General features: G+C 36.9%; 1 protein-coding gene and 1 non-coding gene across 2 annotated transcripts in view; one reads left to right on the forward strand and one right to left on the reverse strand.

The window, feature by feature from the left end:
• LOC113177347 (scavenger receptor cysteine-rich domain-containing protein DMBT1-like) overlaps positions 1 to 26,242 on the reverse strand; it is a 183,070-nt gene that overhangs the window by 31,621 nt on the left and 125,207 nt on the right. The window contains 7 exon segments of the mRNA XM_077799079.1: positions 4,337 to 4,651; positions 9,310 to 9,624; positions 10,792 to 11,102; positions 11,179 to 11,275; positions 20,108 to 20,425; positions 20,517 to 20,825; positions 24,944 to 25,256. Coding sequence (XP_077655205.1) covers positions 4,337 to 4,651; positions 9,310 to 9,624; positions 10,792 to 11,102; positions 11,179 to 11,275; positions 20,108 to 20,425; positions 20,517 to 20,825; positions 24,944 to 25,256 — 1,978 coding nt within the window.
• LOC113177350 (U6 spliceosomal RNA) lies at positions 14,674 to 14,775 on the forward strand. The gene has a single exon (XR_003300128.1). It is a non-coding gene; the product is annotated as a U6 spliceosomal RNA (small nuclear RNA).

Below are 26,242 nucleotides of genomic sequence, written 5' to 3' on the forward strand. Positions count from 1 at the left end.
GTTGTGGTGTGGGGCTTGGATTCAACAGATGGTGTCTGAATGTGAATTCATGGAGGAAGTGTGTGAAGACAAATTTTGGAGAAGGAATTTCTGAGGTCAATTCTAAATTGTTGATTCAAGAAATGAATATACACACTGCTCTACACACATGTGTATATGTCCAAAAAATTAATATATATAGTGTATAATAAGCAGTTTTCTTTTATATGGACATATAATTCTTTGTATTATAAATGTATCTGTGTGTTTTAATCATTTTAATTTAAGCATTTTAATCTAATGACTTTCTGTGAAATCTATCTCATTTTTTTAAAAATTAGATCCATATGTATCCACTGAAAATGAACTCAGTGTAGAAAAAGACTAGGATTAATTTTTCACTATTTTATCCTCTGAAATTATCAATTCACAGATAATAATTTTAACTAATATAACATTAGTTAATGAATAAAAAAATCAATAGATCTGGAAACTGACAGTTTATACTTATTTCTCATTTATGCATAAGAAAAGAGACCACTAAATAGTGTGAGGCTGAGATAGAAAACAGGTTATTGTGACTATAATAATCAGAGTTCTTTAAATCATTCTTCATATTATCGAAGAAAGAAAGGCCATTTTTAAATAGGAACAGAAGATATGAGATATTTGAGTTTAAGCATTGTTATTTTTTCTTTTATTTTGTGTTTTAAGGGTTTATTTTGTTTCTAATAAACAGGGTTTTAAGATTCCATTATACATCTACTGAAGCTGGTTAGGAAGTGATTTCAAGTATGGGTTCAGATAATTTGGGGAGGCATTTGGTTATAGATGTGAAATTGTAATGTAATAGTAATTTTATGTAGTAATGAAGTTCAACAAGGAATCCTTTCTCAAGAAAATAGCATGTTCATTATATTTGTCCCCAAGTAAACCATCAAAGTGGAATGAAGATCAAAGCAAGACCTTCCCTTAGACGCAGAGCAGGGGACAAGGAAAGAGGTCAATGGAGGCCCAGAAATGGGCAAAAATGTGTGTGATTAGGAAAGGATAAAATGAGGAAGAGTGGTTTTCAAAGTAGACATAATCTAAACTTTTCACCTTGACCTGATATAGGAGAGAGGTATTTGAAGAGAGTATTGAGAATCTTCTTTCATGGTTTATAAACCAAATTACTAATCTTTTTAGCATTTACCATGTTCCAGAAATGTTTTTAGGTGTTGAGCATGAATATTTCAAGGAAATAATGAGAACAAAAAACAAATAATTTCAAGCCATTTGAAGATTATGAGAGTACTGGTTGGGGGAAAAAAAGAAGAAAAATGGCATCTGCAGAATTCCACTGATTCACATGAATCATTCTCACTAGAGATTGCAGTCAGATCTATCCTTGTCTGATTCTTTGCTTCAGGACACATTGCTTCATTGGGCAAGTTTCACATTTCTTAAAAAGGTGTCATCATGGGAACTTTTGCTCCCCCATTCTGACCTAAATACCTCAACTTTGAGTTAGACTTACAAATCATTCTTCTTTGACACAGCAAGGGTGACCAGAACTCACACAAATGTACATAGACTCCCCACCCTACACAAGGGCTTTAAGTGCTGCTCAGATAATCCTTATATGCTCTTTGTTAATCCTCTGTTGCCATCCCCCAGACCCTGGAAGATTCCTCTGTCTTCCTCAAAATGTTCCATTGTTCTCATTCTTATCAAATTTACCTCACAATGCACTTCCCTTGTGTTACTGAATCCATCACATATAAACTATATAAACTTCTCTCATATCTTGTCACCCATAGCATTTTTCTTCTTTTTTCATTTAAATTTGTTTTAACTAATACTTAAAATATAGATAGTATACATATTAATGGAGTAAATAGATCTCTTGATGCACAGATATACTGTGTTATTTTGTTTCCTCAAACACTTTCATTTTCTTTTGTGAAAATTTCCAATATACTCTCTTCTTGCTTATTGAAATAAGGTTTACTTATTGCTATCTATAGTCACTCTACTGTGCAATGGTGCACAAGAACTTCTGGTCTATCTAAGTAAAACCTATAATTGATCAATCTGCAGCCTTCCATATCTAACCCTTACACTTTCCAGCCTATGGAAATCACAATTCCAGTCTAAACTAATAAATTTTTATGAGGTCAACTTTTTCGGGTTTCACATATAATGAGATTATAAGACTCTTGTCCTTTTTGCCTGATTTATTTCACTTAACCTAATGGTTTTCAGGTCCATGTATGCTGCAGCAAATGAAAGGATTTCATTCTTTTTTTTTTTTTTTTTGGGCCAAGGAGTATTCCATTATGTAAATGTACTTCATTGTATTCACGTATAAAATGATGGACACTTAGATTATTTCCCTTTCAACTACTGTCAGTAACTGCCATAAACATGAGAGTACAGAGGTCCCTTCAACATCCTGAATTAATTTCCTTTGGATATATGCTCAGCAGTGATTGCTGTATTATATGGTGATTTTTTGGAGGGAAGGTTGTCTGATAATAGCTTTGTATTTCCTTTGTTTGTAAAGGACATCTTTGCCATATTCTGTATTTTTTTAGAGAGAGAGAGAGAGAGAGAGAGAGAGAGAGAGAGAAGTTTTAATATTTATTTTTAGTTTTTGGTGGACACAGCATTTTTATTCTATTTTTATGTGGTACTGAGGATTGAACCCAGTGCCCCATGCATGCCAGGGAAGCATGCTACTGCTTGAGCCACATCCCCAGCCCAATGTTGTATATTTTTAATTCTCAGATTTTTCCTTCAGTTCTATGAAAATCTCATTTCAATCACTTCTGATCTACATGTTTCCTGTCAGGACGTTAACTGTCAGATGAATTAGGACACTCTATGTATTCTTTGTGTTTTTATTCTTGATTCCTTGAGACTCTTTATCTTTCATCTTTGAAAGCTGTATTATATTATGTAATGACAAGATCTCAAGCATCTAGGTCAAATTTGGGAGCCCAACTAAACCTTAAAGCCAAGCAGAGACTTAAATCTCTCCATAGTGTGCTCCCTGGGGCTTTGGGAAGGAGCAAGGAGTGTGGTCCTGTGGCGAACAGTGCTGCAAAGGTATGTCACACACTACGCCACAGCCTGCCAAGGCAACACAGCTCTGTGGAGGGACCAAGGTCCTCAATGCTATGAGCTACCTACTGTTGAGGTGGACTCATGGCCCAAGACTCCTGCAACCAGCCACAGGCTCTTCTTGAGTGTGTCCCACAGTACACAGGTCATGCTCTCTATGAGCTCTGTCCTACATTTGAGTCCTCTGTTTCCTACTGAGTACAGAGTATCATCATTAATGTGTCTGGCATTGTGCTCTAAGACAAAATTCTATATTTGTTCTTGTGTCCTGCTCCTTAGAAAGCAGAGTATTGATTTCCTTCTGCCAAGACTGATTGGAAGAGTGAGGGTGGAGATAGTCTCTTAGATGTCCAAATAAACATAGTTCCAGAGTCTCAATCTGAGGTTACTGGCACAGGACCAAGGGTTGTCGGGCTCTACTGGGCACCTCCCTAGTTCTATGTTTCAAGTGTAAGGCCTTGACTTAATTACCTTTCCATTCCCCAAGAAGGTTGCATATTTCTTCATGCTGGGCTGCTTCGATTAAGGGAAAGGATAACTCTTATTTTCTTCTCTCCTTCAATGTGTCTTTTCTTTTTATTATCATAAAAGCAGGCAATCATTTTGTTACTTTTCTTTTCATACACCTGGTTTATTATCTCTTATCAAACTGTTTGGTATCTGAAAAACTGTTTACATGGTGTTTGTGTGAGAGATCACAGATCTCTGGCCTTCCTGCCAATGACATAAAAATTCTGATGTCTAAATCTAGAAAGGAGAATTGCAACTTTGCAATAATCCATAAATTACCCTACGATGTGTTTGATCTCTGTGCCCATATACCTAATAAACCAGTACAAAATATTTCTGACTATACATTTACAAACATTCAATTCAACTGAGAAAAGTAGGGCCTCATTCTTGTGTGTCCTTTGAAAAGTGCTGCAAACAGAGTGTGTGTGCTAATTTATTTGTAATTCTAAAAAAACCCTGTAAATTAGAGAAATGAAAGTATGAAATTGACTTTAAGTTTAAATGTTCTACAAAAAAATATTGTGAAGTAAGAGAGTTGAGAAGGGAAAGGACAATATCATAGATTTACAGGACAGGGATAAATGAAGCCTGTCATCCAGTGCTACCCTTGAATCCACAGATTCAGAAAAGGATCTTAGTCCTCTCTGGACAATTCACCTCCTATTCCCCCAGGGATCAGACACTACTTCCTGGAACTTTCCATTCTCTTAGGTAGTGGAGAATGTCCTGACCATACCTGAGCAGATGACTCCTGCATCATCATAGTGCTCACAGTTGTTCTTTCCCAAGCCCAGGGCAGGGCAATTCCACAAGTAGGACTCCTCTCCTGTGCACTCCATCTTTGTCAGCCAGATGGGTCCAGATCCCTCTCCAAATTGTGCATAGAACAAGGCATTGAAGGCCATTCCACAGCCCAGCTGTCTGCACACCACTTGAGCATCTTTCAGATCCCAGCTGTTATCACAGACAGTGCTCCAGGAATGCTGGTGAAGGATCTCCACTCTGCCTGCACACCGACTGCCACCATCCACCAGGCGGAGCTGTGGGCTCTCTGAGAGAAAGAATCAGGTCAATGGTTGTATTTAAAAAGAGAATGAGAAGGGTTCTCTTGTCATGTGGTACTGCCTTCCCAACCAAGCAGTTGGCAGCATGTACTTTCAGAATGTAGAACTTACTGAGTAAGACATGGAATCATTCATTATAGTTGGATAGCAGGTAAGTCTGAGTTTATAACATAACTTGTGAAAATTAATTGTGAAAAAAAGAAATGAAATCAAACACAACATAATCAAATGAGTAGTCTTAGGTAGAAGTTATTATGTAGATCTGATCAGAGTAAAACTTTTTCTGCATATTATGAGACAACAGAATTTGAGAAATGCCAAGATTCCTAATCTGAGTAGCTGAAAGTGTCTTCTCTGAATGATTTCTAAGAGTTAGTGTAATAGGCCTGTATCTGAATTGGTTTCTTGTAAAGCACATACACATGACTTTCCATGAGATTATCAGAAGTCTGAGGTGACAGCCATGAATCCAGGGGGGGGGGAGGAATGAAATTATACAGGCATTAAGTCTGAAAAAATAAATGGATCATAAGACAAACCATAGCTATTGTAATATATTTCACTATTGATTCTAGGCTTCATATTTCAAATATAGATATTAAAATTTAAATTTGTGTTCACTTCAGGTAGATTGGGCACCTCCCTGAACAGATGATATCAGATACTGACATTGCCCAAATGCCACTAGGAATCATAGAATGTTACTTATTCCCCCAATATATCCAATCTGTTTTTGGATTTCCTGCCAGGAGTTCTTGAGGAGGAGGCAAATAGCAGAATAGAATTACACTTTTTTATGACTCTGTGAGTGACAAGAGTCAGAGAACACAGGAGAAACTGTATTCTGAGAAGAGAAAGAGGAAGAAAACTGAGAACCAATGAAAAAATGACAAAAAATGTTGACAAAATGGAGAAGCATTAAGGCAGCCCAGAGAAAAATACAAAGCAATTTTCAACTTCAACTCCAGCTGTCTTACATGTGGGAGAAACACAGGGTTCTCACAAGTTTTAGATCAAATTTGGGAAGTTGTTCTGAGATGGATGCCTTCCATATAACAAGCCAGATTTGGAGAAGGAATTTATCACTTTGCTCAGTAAGCTCTCAGAGTGCTATAACCAGGGGCCATCTTGAGAAGGCTACTATTGTAGAGGCAAAACTGTGCTGGAATTATAAAATGGATTCATTATAATACATGGTCCCTAGGTCCCCATTTCCACAGTGACTAGATGGAAGATGTGAGCACTTACAGTCTCAGATAGGAAAACTCACTTCGACAAACACACTGAGATGGACGCAGAGAAGGGACTAGAGGCCTCATTAATATGTGGGCCTTCTCAACATGAAGAGGAGTGATTCCAGTCTCAGGCGGCTGCACAGAGAGGCCAGGTTTGAAAGCTCAGAGATCATATCTGATGATTCACCCCATTCCTGTGCCCCATCTCCTGGGTGGAGTTCAGTAGTTTGATTGTTTACACCAGTTTTCACAGGAATTCCAGAGACTCACCATGGTGTGACACTTGGCTAGACTCCAAGGGCACAGGGTCCCTGGAGCAAGTGTGTGCCCACCAGTTGGGTCCACAAATCACTGAAGGAAGGGCTTGGGGTGACTTTGACTTTAACTATGCCCCCTACTATTTCAAATGGAACACCTCCAGCATGATTATGGCCTGCCCCATCAACATTCCTTAACCTCCATTGCAGGAAATGTGGAGCAGAGTGTAGGCAGCATATCACACCATAACCTAGCTCTTTTTTTTTTTTTTTGTACCAGGTTTGAACTCAGGGGCCCTTGGCTGCTGAGCCACATCCCCAGCCTTATTTTGTATTTTATATAGAGACAGGGTCTCATTGAGTTGCTTAGTGCTTCACCTGGCTGTTGCTGAGGCTGGTTTTGAACCCTCAATTCTCCTGTCTCAGCCTCCTGAGCTGCTGGAATTACAGGTCTGCACCACCATACCTGCTCCTAGCTTTTTGATGGAATTCAAAGGAGCTATATTTGGCTTCTTTTTTAGCCTAGGGACACCTGGTGGATTCAAATTCTAAATGACCAGGAAAGAGGTGTCTAAAAGACCAGGATAGAGGTGTCTGTATGCAAGTATATTGTCTGGGAATATTTTAGACACATTTTTCTTTTTTTAATATCTACATTATTATGTTTTCCTTACTAGTATATATTTAATGCATTTTAAAATTCTTTAAATAAATTTTTCTCTTTCTTTCTCATCTTTTTTATATAAAATAGTTTTATTGTTATTTTTTCTTCTTCTTTTCTTCTCTGTGAGTTTTCTTCTGCAATTTTCCTTTTTGAATAATTTTTCCTTTTATTAATTTACTTTTTGTTCATTCTATATTTATTATTTCCCTTACCTATTTTTATTTATTTAGTTGTTAATGAGTTTGATTATTACTATATTTCATAGTATTTTCATAGCTGGTTTATGTGTCTGTGGTAGCTACTGCTGTTATTCATTATCTTCTTTCTGAATTATAATCATGATGAAGCCAAGAACCTTGAACAGTTTGGGTGTGCTGTGCCACTTGAGTGAGGATTTCCCTTAATTTAACCATGACCTAGCCCTGCTAAAACATTGGTGGGTGTTATGGTTTGGATGTGAGGTGCCCCCAAAGCTTCTGATGAGACAATGCAAGAAGTTTTAGAGGACAAATGTTTGGGTTATGAGAGTTAAGACTTTCATAAGTCTAACTCAGTTGGTGAATTAAGTTTCTGATGGGATTAATTGAGAGGCAATACTATTTTTATCTTTGAATTACAGAAGAGACTAGGGAGTTGGGTGTACTTGAAGGGGAATGATTATAATGGGACATTATTTCATTTAATCAGGGTAAGAAGAACACGTATAATCACAAGGAGAGTGGAAACTGAAAAAGGAAAACATTTAGAATCCGCATGAGGATGAAATATCTGGAAAAGTTGCATCATGAATATGTGTCATAAAGAGAAGAAGCAATAGTCAGAGAAGTAAAAAATGCCATCAAGATCTCAAGCTGGACAGTTAGTGATGGTCAAAAGTGTGGCTATACATGGAGATGGGTGTGAGGGAGCATTTCAAAAGGAGAAATTCAGGAGTAGAGAGGCCCAGGATGTTATCTCAGTTGTATTCAAGGATTCTGGCAGCACCAGGAACAGGAGGCAGAGGAGCCTGATGAGCCTGGTACTGCAGCCTTCCTGGATGAGGGGAGTGACCAGGCTGGAGAGTGGCACCAACAGAAGTGGTGGCTGGTGTCACTTCATGGGGCAAATTTCATGTTGCTGGACAAGGTGCAGCATAAATATTCTCTGATTTGTCCAGAGCCTCCAGCTAAAAAGGAAATCATTGTTTTCAGAGGGTAGCCAGGTTTTTATCAGAGCATGAATTTGAAGGATGTGTTACAATTCTTAAGAACTTAGAAGATATTAGGCTCCAATTTTCTTCAGGCCACATTAATGTTTCCTGGGAGAGGAATGAAGTGGGCACCTTAGTTTGCAGTAGTATCCATATACAGCCTCAGAGGGACAGCATCAACCAAATCCACTGGCACTGTAAGGAGATCAACTTAAGAGGAAAACGAGGGGAGACCAGGCCCTTCATCTCATAGCACTTCCCCATGATGTACCAGAGAAGAAGACTAAGAAACAGCTTTTTACCAGGATTGTTATTGGGTCATGCATGGGAGAGGTGTTGTGCTCTTCTTACCCATGCAGGTAATCAGGCATTGCTCTTCTCCATCCTCGTCCTGCTCTGCACATGATGAGACTGCATCAGTAACTCAAGGTCACCATGCTCTTTTTACCTCAGTATTTAAACTGAGCAAATGCTCTACTTTCTTCCTGCATTGCACCTCTACTCCTCCTTTATTTCTCAACCTAAATATGGTTTCTGTCTTCCTCAATGCACATATTTGTACAGCACCTACCATACCTTCATGACACTAAATTTTATGCATGGTGTTTTCATCAGGCTGGAGTGAAAACTCCATGAGAGCAGGGGTGATATTTTCTTCTTATGTCTGTTTTCCAGCTTGGTATTAAGTTTTTACCTAGAAATCACACAATTACTTATCATCAACAAACTAATCTGAGAGGTTGTCTGACTGCTGTAATGGATTTCAGAATAAACAGCCCATTGTATAGAATTCCACAAGTTGCAATTCACTCAATTCAAAGTGTGAGGTAGATGCATTGTTTACTCCAAACCTTGTTTTCCTCATCTGAAATAAATTATCACCATAATGCCTACCAAGCCTTTAATGTGACAATTAGGCTACATTACATGTGGTGGTATTAGAGAACAAAGTGATATCTTATGTGTATTATTGAGGTCCAATAATTCACACTCTCACTAAGGAAATACAGAGTAATTAATATAAGGTAAGACTGCATTAGCTAATTTCTAATAATGTTCATCAGAGTACAGAATCATGCTCCCATTCACTCAGTTAAGTATCTGGTACTTTTCACATAAATTTCTATCATTGCAGGTTCCCTGACATCTGCCTTGATTGCAAGAGCTGGATCAAGTAATCTCAATCCAGTATTCATTTTGTATACTTATTTGAACTCATCCATTATTTTAAATACATGAAACTTTCCTAACAGCAATCTACAGGCATAGGACACACACATAGAAATAGACAGTAGGTCACCTGTACACGTGATATGAGCTTCCTCCTTTGCAGAGCAAGATTGGTGTTTCCACGGGTCAGAAGGACAATGCTAGAGAGAGCTATCAGTTTTTCGACAGCGAATTCCATCCACCCAGTGTGGCCTAGTACCTTCCCTGGAAGGAATCAAGAAATTCTGTGTCCCAATGTTTCCACAGCCAAGCTGTCTGCAGATCACAGACAAGGTCACGGGTTCCATGGGGCTGCGGCATACACTGCCCCAGGTGTTGTTGTAGAAAATCTCCAGCCATCCAGCACACTCCTGGTCCTCGCTCACCAGCCTGAGGGCCAGGAACTCTGAAATGGAAAGGAGGAATACGGGGGTCAGTTAGCATTCAACTCTTAGTGTTGTTTTTTTTTTTTTTTATTCTTAAGTAGTGAGTGCTCATTGCTGACTCTGCTGAGGAAGTATCCACTAGGTTGAAGTCTGGAATTTTTGTCCCTCTAACCTGTTTTGCTAACTTGTACCCCTCTGTTTCTACAACAATGTAATATTAGCAGATAAACAGGCAGGAACAGTGACTTAGGGGCTCTGTAAAAAAGAAACTTAGTATTTAATACCTGACCTGCTCACACCTTGTTTATACTTCACACAGACCCTGTTCAAAATTCTAATCTGTGCACTGTAGGATGACATATATGTGTTTATTTGAGTCACTCAGTCTGACAGACCCTAGAAAAGAAGGGTGGACAGAACAGTGGCAGAAGATTGGAGATCCAAATATGTCCACTCCCTGATCTTTGGAGTGTGTGAATATTTTACCTCCTTGCCAAAGTGCTCTTAAGACACAATTAAGATTCTTTTGTAAATTATTCTGGATCATCCTGGATTGATAGTTGAGTGCAATCTGTCATATCCCTAGACCTCTATCATCAAAAGTAGATAATTCTTTCTGCCTCTCATCAGAGGAAGATGTGAATATGAAAAGATGGTCAGAGGATTGCACCATTGTTGTTTTGAAGAAGGAAGGGGTCATGAGACAAGGAATTAAGTCAAATTCTAGAAGCTTCAAAAGGAAGGAAATGAGTCTTCCCAGAGCTGCAGCTGTTGTAGCCTGCTCACATCTTGTTTATAGCCCACACAAACCCTGTTCAAAATTCTAATGTGTGCACTGTAGGATGACTTATATGTGCTGTTTTGAGTCACTCAGTCTATAGTAACTTGTGACAGCAGAAAGAGAAAACTAATTCAGTGGGTCACGATATTGCACTGGCAGGTAACAGAAGAGTGAGGGCTGCTTTAAATAGACACTGTAGAGAATGACTGTGTCAGGGGACAGTGCTGAGAGGGAAGGAGCAGAAGCTCAGTAGCTGCAGCAGGAAACAGAAGCACCTCAGTTCTCTGTTGAAAGGACAGGAACTGTCATTCCCCTCTGCCCTGTCCCAACCCCTGTATGAAGCTCAAAAAAAATATTGCAGACACTCCCCTGTCCTCCCAGCATATGAACAGTGTGCACCACAGACATGAGCAGATGACTCCAGCATCCTCCTTGTGACTGCAGTTGTGTTGCCCCCAGCCCTTGAAAGGGCACTGCCACACATGGGTCTCCTCTCCTGTGCAGTTCACCTCATCCAGCCAGATGGGCCCTGATCCCTCTCCAAAGTGAGCAGAGACGGTGGCCTCCAGGGCCACTCCACAGCCCAGCTGTCTGCACACCACATGGGCATCACTCAGGTCCCAGCTGTCATCACAGATGGAGCCCCAGGAGCCCTGCTGCAGGATCTCCACTCTCCCTGCACAGCGACTACCCCCGTCCACCAGACGGAGCTCTTTGCTGTCTGAGGAGAGACAGGGTCATGTCAGTGGGCATTTACACAGGGAATGGGAAGGCTCTGGTGCTGGGGCCTTGCTCATCTAAGCAGTTGACAGTGTGGCTTTCTGAGGCTACAGTGCCTGCTGGCTCAGGCCAGGAGTCATTGCACTGGGGCAGCAGCTGGGTCTGGTTACCTACAGATGGGCGTAGAGTGGATGAAACTGAATTAAGTTACATAATAATCGAGTGATGTCATCTGAAAGCTGTAGTCCCTGATCAGTAATTTCCTATCTTCAGAATTGTTCTCCTAATGATGATTTCTGCTTCTAATCTGACACTTTGGGGCTTTATGTTATGCACTAGGAGTGACTTTAAGAAAGTGGGACTATGTTAGTGCTTCTTGAGAACATTGCAGAGCTAGCAGGATAGCTAGACTTTAGGAATCAAGTTCAGAAAAAATTAAATGTGGGAACCACTATTTTTCCATGGATGCATTTGCCCACTCAAAGTTAGAAGGTGAGACTGATAATCTCAGTATGTTTGCCAGATTGTTTTGGCCATACACAAATATAATTTGGTTTGAACCAAAAAGGAGGAATCAAGTTACACAACCAGGAAACTTGTATCATATTTTGTGAATTAAAAGTATTTTGTCACAATAATGGTGCCCAGTTTCTAAAAACTTGAATTGTTTTTGTATAATGTGATGTATCTTAAATAGAGTACCTGGAAGAGGCAAAATAAAATACTTTCTGATGGTTTTGTATAGTTTCTCAAAAACAATGCTGATCCAAAATATCACATAAAATAGTGTTAAGTGGAGAACAATTAGAAAAAATGAGAAATATTTTTCATGTTAGTATTGGTGTTTCCTTATAGGTAATTTAAGTAATCATGATAAATTGTCTATTAAATGGCATGATGTTCATCTTGGCAGAGATGTAACCACAAAAATATAGTAAAAATTTGAGAGTTAAAAAGTCAAGAGCTAAAAATAAGAACCCAAAGATGAGTAAAAAACATTTGATTATCACAGAGTAGAAATTGATAATTACAAAAATATATAAAATACACTGAGAAAATCATAGAAAGAAAAGGATAGAACTTATAAACAGAGACTTGAAAGACATAGTGAGTGAACCTAACATTCTTATTTTATCTATAAGTTTTAGGTATTTAAGGCCACTATAATAGTGCTAAAAGTACAACTGAGAAAATATATAGTCAGATATTCAATACACATATAGCTTTAAAACATATCCACAGAATATGTGATGCTCTATCCATTGACCTGTGAAGTCCATTCTTCCTTCTCTTGAATCTGGGCTGATCATGGTGAGATGTAAGCAATAGAATGTGGTGAAGCCAAAATAGCTTGACCTAGAAACCTAGCTTAGAAAGTTATGCCTCCTTTTCTTTAGGATATTTTATTTATGGCATATCTACTGTATATGTGGGAGAGAACATTTGTAGGTGGTTCTGTCAATTTCAAGCTACCAGCTATGTGAATGAACTATCCTGGATTCCAAGCTTTGTCAAGTCTTCAAATGATCTCAGTTCCACGTGACATTCAAGTGCAACCTCATGCCAGATCTCAAGAGTCAAATGCCAAGAGCTCTTCCCAAATTTATGAGTCAGAAAATGATGAGTAAAATGAAATGTATTTTTCATTTGTGTTCCTCTTTCTTTCTTGCCTAACATTTCATTCAAATGCCTAACTTACAAAATAAGGATACATTTTTTAAGGGTGCTAGAAAGCAAATGTCACATTACATTTAGAGGAAAACCAATTTTCATCTCAGCTGATTTCTCAACTCAGATGCTTGAATCTATGTGGTCTTGGAATAATATATTTCAAACTTTCAAAGAAAATGGATGTCAGCCAAGAATTCAATACCTAGCAAAATTAAGTTTCATATTTGAAGATGAAATCAAAACCTTCCATGATAAACAAAATTAAAAAGAATTCATAAATAGAAAGCCCTACACTACAGAACACTCTCAGCAAAATATTTCATGAAAAAGAATTAAAAAATAAAAGTGAAAAGCAGCAAAGTGAGGAAGCACACTAAAGGAGTAGCCAATCAAAGGGTAAACTAAATCAAATTAAAAACCAGAAATAAAACAAAATGACTGGGAATACAAATCATATTTCAATAATATCTTTGAACATAAATAGCCAAAACCCATCAATCAAAAGTCATAGACTGGCATGTTGGGTTAAAATAACAAGACCCAACAATATGCCTCTTCAAGAGACCCACCTCATAGTTAAAGACATTCACAGACAAAAAGTGAAAAACTGTATCACTCACATGGTCATGTAAACAAACAGGGATTTCTGTCCTCATATCAGATAATGTGAACTTCAAGCAAAAGTTAATCATACAGCACAAAGAAGGATATTTCATATTGCTTAAGAAAATTATACATGTGCAAGACATAGCAATTGTAAATATTTATGCCCCAAATGGAGCATTTGTGTACATGAAACAAATTCTTCTCAATTTCAAAAAAGAAATGGGTCACCACACAATAATACTGCATGAGTATAGCATACCTCTATCACCACTGGATAGATCCTCCAAACAAAAGCTAAGAAACTAAAAAACTAAATAATGAAATCAATAATTTAGATTTAAAGACATATATAGAGTATTTCATCTATCAACGATCAAAGACACTTTCTTCTGAGTAGCACATGAATCCTTCTATAAAATAGATCATATCTTATGTCACAAAGCAACACTTAGAAAATAAAAACAAATAGAAATAATGCCTTGCATTCTGTTCAATCATAATGGAATAAAATTAGAAATCAAAGATAAACGTTAAGAAATAGAAGCTACTCTAACACCAGGAGATTAAATAATACACTACTGAATGACCAATTGATTGCAGAAGAAATCATGGATGAAACAAAAAAATTACTTAGGGGAAATAGAAATAGTGTCACAATATATCAAAATCTCTGGGACACTTTGAAGGCAGTACTAAGAGGAAAGTTCATTGTCTTGAGTTTATTCACTAAAAGAATACATAGTCAACAAATAAGTTACCTAAGATTACATCTCAAAGCCCTAGAAAAACAAGAATAAATAAACATCAAATGCAGTAGAGGACATAAAAAAATTTAAATTAGAGCTGAAATCAATAAAATTAAAACAAAATAAATAATTCAAACAATTGACAAAATGAAAAGTTGGTTGTTTGGCAAAAAATCAATAAAACAGATAAATCCTTAACCACTAAGACAAAGAGAGAGAAAACAAAAATTACTAAAATTTGTGATGAAAAAAAAGATATATTACATATAAATACAGATGACAATCAGAAAGTATTTTGAAAATTTGTACTCAAAAATAAAATAAAAAATCTTGAATACACTGATAAATTTATAGATACATATGATCTATTCAAACTGAATCAGGAGGACATACACAATTTGAATAGATCAATTTCAAGCATTAAAATAGAAATCACCATAAAAAGCCCACCAATCAAGAAAAGCCAAAGACCAGATGGATTCTTAGCCAAGTTCTACAAAACCTTGAGGGAAAAATGGATATCAGTCAAGAATACAATCAAGTGCTTGCTTCAGCAGCAACTATACTAAAATTGGAATATACAGAGAAGATTAGCATGGCCCCTGTGCAAGAATGACATGCAAATTCATGAAGCATTCAATATTTATTTAATAAATTGGAAATTCAAATTGAAGAAGCCTACAGGATGTCAAATGTATAAAAGCAAAACAGATCCACACCAAGGCACATTATAATAAAAATGCTCAACATATAGAACAAGGAGGGAATTTTAAAAGCCACAAGAGAAAAGAATCAGATTACATATAGGGGAAAACCCATTAGGGTAACAGCAAATTTTTCAAACAGAGACTGAAAGCTAGAAGATCCTGGGATAATGTAGATCAAGCTCTGAAAGAAAATGAGTGCCAACCAAGAACCTTGTATTCAGCAAAATTAAGCTTTATATTTGAAGATGAAATAAAAACCTTCCATAATAAACAAAAGTTAAAAAAATTATAGCTAGAAAACCAGCTGTACAAAACATCTTTGACAAAATATTCCATGAAGAGGAAACAAAAAAACAATGAAAATCAGCAGAGGGAGGTAGTACCCTAAAGGAAAAACTAATCAAAGAAGAAAATCAAGTCAAGATAAATAACAAAACTAAACAAATATGGCTGGAAATACAAACCATGTCTCAATAATAACCCTGAATGTTAATGGCTTAAACTCACCATCAAAAGACACAGGCGAGCAGAATGGATTAAAAGAAAAGACCCAACTATATGCTGCTTCCAGGAGACTCATCTGATAGAAAAAGATATACACAGACTGAAGGTGAAAGGTTGGTAAAAATCATACCACTCACATGGACTGTGGAAGCAAACAGGGGTTTCCATCCTTGTATCAAATAAAGTAGACTTCAAGCCAAAGCTAATCAAAAGGGATAAATATGCACATTACATACTGCTTAAGGGAACCATATCAACAAGACATAACAATCATAAATATATATGCCCCAAACAATGGTGCAGCTAGGTTCATCAAACATATACTTCTCAAGTTTAAGATTCAAATTGACCACAACACAATAATCTTGGGTGACTTTATCAAACCTCTCTCACAACTTTTCCAAACAAAAGTTGAATAAAGAAACTATAGAACTCAATAATACAATCAATAACTTAGACTTAACTGACACATATAGAATATTTCAACCTGTGTCAAGCGGATACACTTTCTTCTCAGCATCACCTGGATCCTTCTCTAAAATAAACCATATACTATGCCACAAAGAAACTCTTAGCAAATATGAAAATGTAGAGATACTACCATGCATTTTATTGGATCATAATGGAATGAAATTGGAAATCAATGACAAAATAAAAAAATAAAAATTTCTCCATCAGCTGGAGACTCAAGAATATGCTACTGAATGAACAATTGGTTTCAGAAGACATCAAGGAGGAGATTAAAAAATTCTTAGAGGTAAATGAGAACATAGACACAACATATTGAAATCTCTGGAAGACTATAAAAGCAGTAATAAGAGGAAAATTCATTTCATGGAGTTCATTCCTTAAAAGAAGAAAAAGTCAACAAATAAATTACCTCACACTACATCTCAAAGCCCTAGAAAAAGAACAAATAAACAGCAAAAGCAGTAGGAGGCAAGAAATAATTAAAATTAGAACTGAAATTAATGAAATTGAAACAAAATAAACAATTTAAAAAATTGACAGAACAAAAAGTTGGTTCTTTGAAAAAATAAATAAAAGCAACAGACCTTTAGCTACACTAATGAAGAGAAGGAGAGAGAAAACTCAAAATACCAGCACACATGATGAAAAAAGTAACATCACAACACAAACTACAGAAATACAGAGGATAATTAGAAATTATTTTGAAAACTTATGCTCCAATAAAATAAAAGATAGTAAAGGCATTGATAAATTTCTTAAGTCATATGATTTGCCCAGACTGAATCAGGAAGATATAGACAATTTAAACAGACCAATATCAAGTGATGAAATAGAAGATGCCATCAGAAGCTTACCAACTAATAAAAGCCCAGGACCAGATGAATACACAGCCAAGTTCTACAGACCTTTAAAGAAGAACTAATACCAATACTCTTCAATTTATTTCAGTATATAGAAAAAGAGGCAGCACTTCCAAATTCATTCTATGAGGCCAATATCACCCTCATCTCAAAACCAGGCAAAGACACATAAAAAAAAAAGAAAGAAAGAAAGAAAGAAAGAAAGAAAGAAAGAAAGAAAGAAAGAAAGAAAGAAAGAAAGAAAACCTCAGACCAATATCTCTAATGAATATAGATACAAAAATTCTCAATAAAATTCTGGTAAATTGAATACAAAAATATATCAAAAAATTGTGCACTATTATCAAGTGGGATTCACCACTGGGAAACAACATATGGAAATCAACAAATGTAATTCATCATATCAATACACTGAAAGATGAAGACACAAATTGGTGTCAACATACTTTATGTACAACCATAGATATGAAAAATTGTGCTATATACATATAATAAAAATTGTAATGCTTTATTCTGTCATTTTCAAAAATAAGTTAAAAATACAATCAACACTAATAGTCCTCAAATTATTCCATGAAATAGAAAAGAAGGCAATCCTTCCAAACTCATTCTATTAAGCTACTATCACTATCACTCTGATAAAACAGCAAAGACAAATCAAAGAAAGAGAATTTCACACCAATATCCCTGATAAACATAGATACAAAAATTCTCATTAAAATTCTGGTAAATCTTATACAAATATATTAATAATAGTGCACCATGATCAAGTGGGGTTTATCCCAGGGATTCAAGTTTCATTCAACATACAGAAATCAATAAACATAATTCAACACATTGATAGGCTTAAAGACAAGAATTTTATTATCATCTGAATAGATGCAGAAAAAAAGCATTTAACAAAATACAGCACACCTTCATGTTCAAAAAACTAGACAAGCTAGGGAGAGTAGGAACATACCTCAACATTGTGAAAGCTATTTTTTGTTAAATACCAGGCCAAAAACATTCTAAACAAGGAAAAACTGAAAGCATTCCTTCTAAGAACTGGAACAAGACAAGGATGCCCTCTTTTTCTACTTTGATCAACATTGTTCTTAAAATTCTAGCCAGAGCAATTAAACAGAAGGAAGAAATTAAATGAAAAGGAAGAACTCAAACAATGCCTATTTGCTGACAACATAACTCATATTTAGAAGACCCAAAAAACTTACACCAGAAAACTTCTAGAACTAATAATAAATTCAGCAAAGTACAGTGATATAAAATTAACTCCCATAAATCAATTGCTTTCCTAAAGAAATTAAGAAAACCATCTCATTCAAATGGCTGCAAAAATTAAAATATTTGGGAATCTGTATAACAAAATAGATGAAAGACCTCTACAATGAAAACTACAGAACATTAAAGGAAAAAAATGAAAAACATCACAGAAGTTGAAAAGAACCCCCATGTTCATGGATAGCAGAATTAATATTGTGAAAATGGTCATACTCTCAATTACACTATACAGATTTAATGCAATTACCATTAAAATTACAATGGATTTTCTTACATGGAAAATCCAAAAAATAAGTCATGAAATTCATTTGGAGAAATAAGAGACCCAGAATGGCCAAAGCAATCCTTAGCAATAAAAATAAAGCTGGAAGCATCCCATTAGAAGACCTTAGATTATACTCCAGAGCTATAGTTACAAGGAGCAGCATGGTGTTGGCACCAAATCAGACAGGCAGACCAGTTGTAGAGAGTGAAGACACAGAAACAAACCCACATAAATACAGTTATCTCATACTATCTTTCAGCTAGTATGAGGTGCCAAAAATATACATTGTAGAAAAGATAGCCTTTTCAAAAATGGTGCTGGGAAAATTGGAAATTCATATGTAGCAAAATGTAATTGAGTCCAAATCTCTTACCCTGCATGAAACTCAACTCAAATTGATGAAGGACTTAGGCTTGAGACCTTAGACCCTGTGCTTAAAAGAAGTAAAAATAGGCCCAAATCTCCACCATGAAACCTTAGAAACTAACTTCCTTAACAAGACTCCTAAAGTGAAAGAAATAAAATCTAGAAACAAATGGGATGGATTCAATCTAAAAGGCTTCTTCTTAACAAAGAAAACAATAAAGAATATGAACAGAAAGCATACCGATAAGGAGAAAATTATTTCCAGATTATTCTACAGGGTAAATAAAGATCTCAGAAATTTAACCACTCCCAAATAACCTAGTAGATAATTGGGCTAAGGTACTGAACAGACACTTCACAGAAGAAGAAATACAATTGGCCAACAAATATATATATAAAAAATTCAAGATCTCTAGTAGCTAGAGACATGCAAATTAAAACTATACTGAGATTTCATCTTACTTCTGTTGGAATGGCAATTATCAAGAATACAAGTAACAATAAATGTTGGCAAGGATTTTGGGAAAAAAGCAAACTCATACAAGGTGAGTAGTACTGAAAATTGGTGCAACCATTATGCAAAGTAGTATAGAGGTTCCTCAGAATATTTCCAATGGAACCACCATTTGACTCAGTTATCCCACCACTCATGATATACCTGAAGGACTAAAAATCAGTATGGTATAGCCACAGGGTGCATCAAAGTTCATAGCAGCTCAATTCACAATAGCTAAGCTATGGAACCAACCTAGATGTCCTTTAGCAGATGAATGGTTAAATAAAATATGGTATATATACACATTGGAATATTATTCAGCCATGAAGAAGAATGAAATTATGGCATTTGGCAGTAAATTGGCCATTCAATCAAATGGGTAACTATCATGCTAAGTGAAATAAGCCAATCCCTCAAAACCAAAGGCCAAATGTTTTCTCTGATATGCAAGTGCTAATTCACACTAAGGTGGGTGCGTGTTGGAAAGAATAGAGTTACTTTGGATTATACAGAGGAGAGTGAAGGGAGGGGAAGTTGTATAAGGGTAGGAAGGATAGTAGAGTGAATCAGACATTATTACCCTGTGTGCATTACATGACTGGTGTAACTCTACTCCATGTACAATCAGAGGAATGAGGATTTATATTCCATATATGTATAATATATCAAAATACATTCTACTATCATGTATAGCTAGTAAGAACAAATTTAAAAAATAACAAAAAGGTTTGAAGTAAATGTGGTAGCAGAAGTTTAAGATTCGAGAAAACTTTGCAGAACATATTTGTACATTCTTCATTTTACTCTGTTTATTTTTTTGTGTGCTTAAGCTATAAGCAATAATAAAGCTATAGCCTTTTTCAATCAAAATAATTCCTCTGAATAACACTTGACAGAGTCTGAAAAATGAAAGATCACTGAGAAGAGTCATATTTCCCCAAGGAATATCTCATATTTCTAGTCTGCTCTCCATGATATCTGCTCTTAGAGACTGTCATTCAAGTACCAGTCAGCCCTGACCTCTCTTACCTGAGCAGACCACAGAGGCTGTGTTTCCATGGGCACAGGCAGGAACGCCCAGGGCAGTCACAGGGCAATTCCACAGGAAGGACACAGACCCTGAGCAGTGAAATCGGTCTATCCAGATCTCATCTCCTCCTTCAACAAAATATGCTCCCTTTGGGGTGGAGATGGCAACTCCACAGCCCAGCTGACGGCAAACTACATTGGCATTGGCCATATTCCAGTGGGAGGCACAGAGTGTTCTCCAGCCTCCAGAGGTCTTCATCTCCACTTGACCCTCACACTGAGAGCTGCCATTTTTCATGAGCCTGACTTCTATGTACTCTGGCAGGAGAAGACAGGATTTCAGTAATAGCTCACATTTGTAACCACAACAGAGTGTGCAAAAAGGTTAAAGTCCTGCTGTGGGTCTCACCTGAGCAGACAACTTGCACAGCCCCTCTGTGTTGGCAGCTGCCTGCAGGACAGGGCACTCTGGGGCAGAACCAGAGCTCAGACTCCCATCCCTTACACTGGAACTCTTCAGGCCAGATCTGTTCACTGGCGTCTCTCAGGGTCAGGTCCAAGAGAAAAGATGCTGCCTTGCCACACCCCAGCTCTGCACAGATGACCTGGGCAGTGGGCAATGTGAAATTCCCATAAGATACTGGAGTCCATCCTCCTCCAGAATTCACTTCCACTCGTCCAGAGCAGGGTCCATCTCCTCCATCCAAACGCACAAATCCTGTGGAAGAACATAACCAGTATAATTAGTATCTAGGGTTGGAATTGGGAGTTACATATCTCAGGAAAGCTGTAAAATCTTTTCTTTTCCCGGGAATTGGATGTGGAGAATGAATTCAGTGGTGTCAGAATGGAGATTCCACAAGCAAGTGCCTGGAGACAACTTTAGGAGGAGGAATTTGTAAAGTTAGCTCTAAATGTCTGACTTGAGAAATAAATAAATAAATAAACAAACAAACAAACAAACAATATGATATAATATATAATGTATAATGATATATAATATAATACATTAATATATATTATAATATATATTGTGTTATAAAATATGGACATATTATTCTATGTAATACATCTAATTCTGTGTCTGTCTGTGTCAGTCTGTCTCCTTTTCAATAAGCCCTATATCTATCCCCTGAATTTGAACTCTGTAGAAAAAGACTAGGATTAATTTTGCACTATTTTATCCTCAGAAACTTTCAGTTCACAGGTAATCATTATAACTAAGTTAAGATTTGTTAAAGAATGAAAAATTTCAAATGTATCAAAAATGACAATTTATATTAATTTCCCATTTAGAGATGAGAAAAGATCCCACTAAATTGTGGGAGACAGAGATGGAAAGTAGATAATGGTGACTAAGATAATCTGGCTTCTTTACATCATCCTTCCCATTAAAGAAAACAGAGAATTTAGAAGTAGGATCAGCTTGGCAAGGTGGTGTATGCCTGTAATCCCAGTGGCTCTGGAGGCTGATCCAGGAGATCTGGAGTTCAAAGCAACCTCAGTAATGGCAAGGTGCTAAGAAACTCATTGATCAGTTTGTCACTTTCTAAATAAAATACAAAAAATGGGCTGGGGATGTGGCTCAGTGATTGAGTACTCTTGAGTTCAGTTCCTAGTACCCACACCCAAAATATTTAGGAACAGAAGTTCTCAAAAGATTTGAGCCTGCTTATTTGCCTTTTTGTTTTGTTTCAAGAGACCATTCTGTTATTAATAAGTAGAGCTGGAAGAAGCCATTAGATATCTATTGAAGTTGATCGGGAAGTGATTTTTAGTATTGGTTCAGACCTTTGGGGAGGCATTTGACTACAGATGTAGAATTGTAATAATAGTAGGTTGATGTCCTGAAGAAGCAATCCTTTCTCTGGAAAAATAACATGTTCATTTTTTTCTTTTCAAAGTAAGTCATCAAAATGGAATTTACCCAGTATGGGTAGAAATGCCACTGATGGGGAAAGGATAAAAATGCAGCAGAGAGGTCTTCAAAGGAGACACAATCTGAACTTTCTAGGGAGAAAGTCCTGATATAGGAGAGAGGTGTACAAAGACAATATTGAGAGTCTGCTTCCCTGTTTTGTTATTCACCACAGTAGCATGTTTTCAGAATTTGTCATGTTCCAGATGTGTTTCTAGGTGCTGAGTATGCATATGTAAAGAAAATAATGTCATTATCTTTGCAGAGCTTTACATCCAGCCGGGAGAAAAGCAGTTTTAAGCCATTTGAAGTTTGTGAGCCACTGGGTGGAAAAAGGAAGAAAAACTGCATCTGCAGAAATCTATTGATTCATATGAGTCATTCTCACTCCAGTAAATTACACATTGCAGCCATATAAATCTCTGATCTTTTGCTCCATAGACACATTGCTTCTCTGGTCATGTTTCGGGTTTCTTATGAAAGTGTCATTCAAGGGACCTTATCTTCCTCTATTTTGACCTTTTCAATGCCTCAGCTTTGAGTCACTCTTGCAAATCATTTTCCTCCTTTTGTGCAGGAGGAGTATACTGTGTTAACACAATGTACACAGATTGCCCTTCCTATACCAGGGTCTTAAGTACTGCTGAGATAATCCAGGTAATCCTTATGTGCTCTTTATCAACCTTTAAAGGTCATTCCCCACATACTATAAGCTTCCTCTGTCTTCTTCAGAAAATTGTATTTGTCTTCCTGTCCCATTCTTATCAAATTTATCTGACAATATACTCTTCTTGTATCATTGTTTCCATTAGATATAAACTATATAATTTTCCCCATATCTTGCCACTTTATGTTTTCCTTCATTTCCATCTAAGTAAATGTAGTTTAACTGAAATGTACTGACATAGTGTACATATTAATTAAGTAAATTGACGTGCCAATGTATGTATGCATTGCATTTCTTTGTCTCTTCAAAAAGTTTTCATTTCTTTTTGGTAAAAGCTTCCAATATGCTTTTTTCTAATTATTGAAATGTAGTTCATTATTGTTTTCTATAGTCATCCTACTGTGCTGCGGTGCACCAGAACTTGTTGTTCCTATTTAAGTAAAACCCATTGTTCATTGATCAATCTGTTGTCTTCCATTCCCATTCCCTATACTCTGTAGTCTATGGTAACCACAATTCTATTCTCAACATCTATGAGGTCAACTCTTACATATTTGACATACAGTGAGATTATAAAATACTTGTCTTTCTTTGCCTGACTTATTTCACTTAATCTAATGATATCTTGACTCATTCATGTTATGTCAAATGAAAGGATTTAATTCATTTTTATGCCTAAATAGTATCCCATTGTATTTCACTTATTTATCCATTTATCAGATGATGGGCATTTAGATTATTTCTATTTCTTAGCTACTATGAATAGTGCTGCCATAAACATGGGAGTCCAGATGTCTCTTTAACATAGTTATTTCACTTCCTTTGGAAAAATGCTCAACATTGGGATTACTGTGTCATATGGTAATTTGTGTGGGGGATGCAGGATGTCTGATAAGGTCTTTGTACCTCCTTTTTTTCTAAAGGATATATTTGCTGATTCATTATTCTTTATTGGCAGGTTTTTTCATTTATATGAAAATCTCATGGCACTCATTTGTGACTTATATATTTACATTTGAGAAGTCTGCCATCAGGTGAATCAGGATATCCTTATATGTTATTATTTTTTTTTCTCTTGATGCTTGAGAGTCTCTATCTTTCATCTTTGAGAGCTGTACTATAATTTATAGAGATAAGAATCTGAGGCTTCCAGTCACAATTGTCCAACTAACTTTTCATCTTCACACAGAGCCTAAACCCTCTCCATATTGTGCCTCCAGGGGTTGAGGAGGAATGAGGTAGGAAGTCCTGTGGCCAACAATGGTACAATGCTACATCACACCTTGAAGCCACAGCCTGCTAAGACATCACAGAAGTGGGGAGGTACCAAGGCCCTCTATGCTATGAGTGGCCTACAGCTGAGGTGGACTCAAGGCTCCAAATTCATAGAACCAGCCATAGGTGCAGCAGGCTCTTTTTTAGTCTATCCCACCAGCACATAGGTCTTGTTCTGTTATCTCTGTGCTACATTTGAGGCCTCTAATTCCTGCTCAATACTGTGTATGATCACTGTTGTTCTGGCACTAAACTCTAAGACAAAGTCCTATGCCAGCACTGTGCCCTGATCCTTAGAGAGTCTTGCTTTCCTCTCTTCTGCTAGGGGTTGGAATAGTTGTGGTGGAGGGTCTCTTTGCTGCCCAACTAAACACAGTTCCAGGGTCTCAGTGTGAAGTTACTGGCATGGAGACAGTATTGTTGGGCTCTGTCAGGCACCAGGTTTAACTGTTGCAGGCATACTACTGAGTTTCAAGTGTAAGGTCTGGGCTTAATTCCCTTTCCATTCCCCCAAAAGTATGCATTTCTCTTCATGCTGGGCTGTCTGAGGTTGAGAAAGGGCAAATCTTCCTTCTTCAGTGTCTCCCTCTCTCTTTTTATAAATCTTTGTAATATATAAACATTCAATTCAAATGAAAAAAGCAAGCCCCATTCTTGTCTACCTTTTGAAAAAAGATATGTGTGGTAATTTATAGGTAAATCAATAGAAACAAAATTATGAAGATAATTTTAAGTGAAATGATTACACAAAAACAAAACCTATCATTTTAAGTATGACTGCAAAGAAGGGAAAGGACAATATTTGAGATTTACAATAAATAACTAAATCACATTGCCCACTGCTATTTTGGATACCCAGGGTCCATGGAGACCTCTTAGTCCTTGGTGCCTTGTCTGTATCTTATTTCCCTAGAATCACATACACACTTTTGATATTTTCCATTCTCTTATGCAGTGGAGAATGTGCAGACCATACCTGAGCAGATGACACCTGCATCCCACTTGTGTGTGCAATCGTGTTGCCCCCAGCCTAGAGAAGGGCACTTCCACACTTGGTCCTCCTCTCCTGTGCACTTCAGGTCCTCCAGCCAGATGGGCCCTGATCCCTTCCCAAATTGTGAAAAAAGTATAGTATGGAGGGCCACTCCACAGCCCATTTGTCTGCACACCACGTGAGCATCATTCAGGTCCCAGCTGTGGTCACAGACAGTGCCCCAAGAATGTTGGTGAAGAATCTCCACTCTGCCTGCACAGCGACTGCCACTGTCCACCAGGCGGAGCTTTGGAGTCTCTGAGGAGAAAGAATCATGTCAATAATTGAATTTACAAAGAAAAGGAGAAGGGTATTCTTGTCCTCTGGTACTCCCTTCCCCAGCCAATCAGTTGGCAGAACCTACATTCAGATTGCAGAGGTTACTGTGTAAGACATGGAGTTTTTTATAGCAAGGCAGCAGCTAAGTTTCAATTCCTACCAAATAAGTAGGAGAATTAATTGTTTAAAAAACAAAAAATGAGATTAAGCACATCATAGTCTAGTTAGATGTCTCAGGTAGAAGTTATGAGGTAGTTTCTATCAGAGTTAAACTTACTATTTGCAGAGATCTTCACTGGATCTGATAACACAATTCTAGAATGTCAGGTTTCCTACCTTGATTACTTAAAAGTGTCTTTTTCTGAATGATTTCTAAAAGTCAATTGGCCAGCATAGGATTAGTTCTTATAGAGCACACACACTTGAGTGCCAATGGCCTGAGATGTGGGAGGACCAGAGCACAGGGGATAGAGTATGGAACTGGGATGAGATCATCAGAAACATCAGGTGACAGCCATGAATCCAGGAGAAATAATAATCATATGGTCATTAAGACTGAAAAATGAATGGACCATGGTTTACCTCAAAATATTTAACTAATGATTCTAGGTTTCAGAATTCAGATTGGATATGTAATATCAAAACTTGACTCTCTTTAGGTAGACTAAGCAAGTTCCCCACAAAAATGATTTCAGATATCCACATCACTAAACTTCACTAAGTATCATAGAATGTTACTTTTTTCCCCAAATTCTTATTTCAGGAGTTGTTATTATTTAAAAAAAAAAGAAGTAAATAGCAGAAAAGAAGTAACTTTGTTGTGACCCTGTGAGTTAAAAATGTTAGGGCACAAAGGGATAATTTTACTTTAAGGAGAGAAATAGAGGAACTACAAAGAACTATTTATCAAACTGTGTTTGATAACTCTAAACAACAGGGAAAAGAAGAAGTGCAACCCCGAGA

Source organism: Urocitellus parryii, chromosome 5 (genome assembly GCF_045843805.1).
Source record: "Urocitellus parryii isolate mUroPar1 chromosome 5, mUroPar1.hap1, whole genome shotgun sequence".
Taxonomy (NCBI): Eukaryota; Metazoa; Chordata; class Mammalia; order Rodentia; family Sciuridae; genus Urocitellus; species Urocitellus parryii.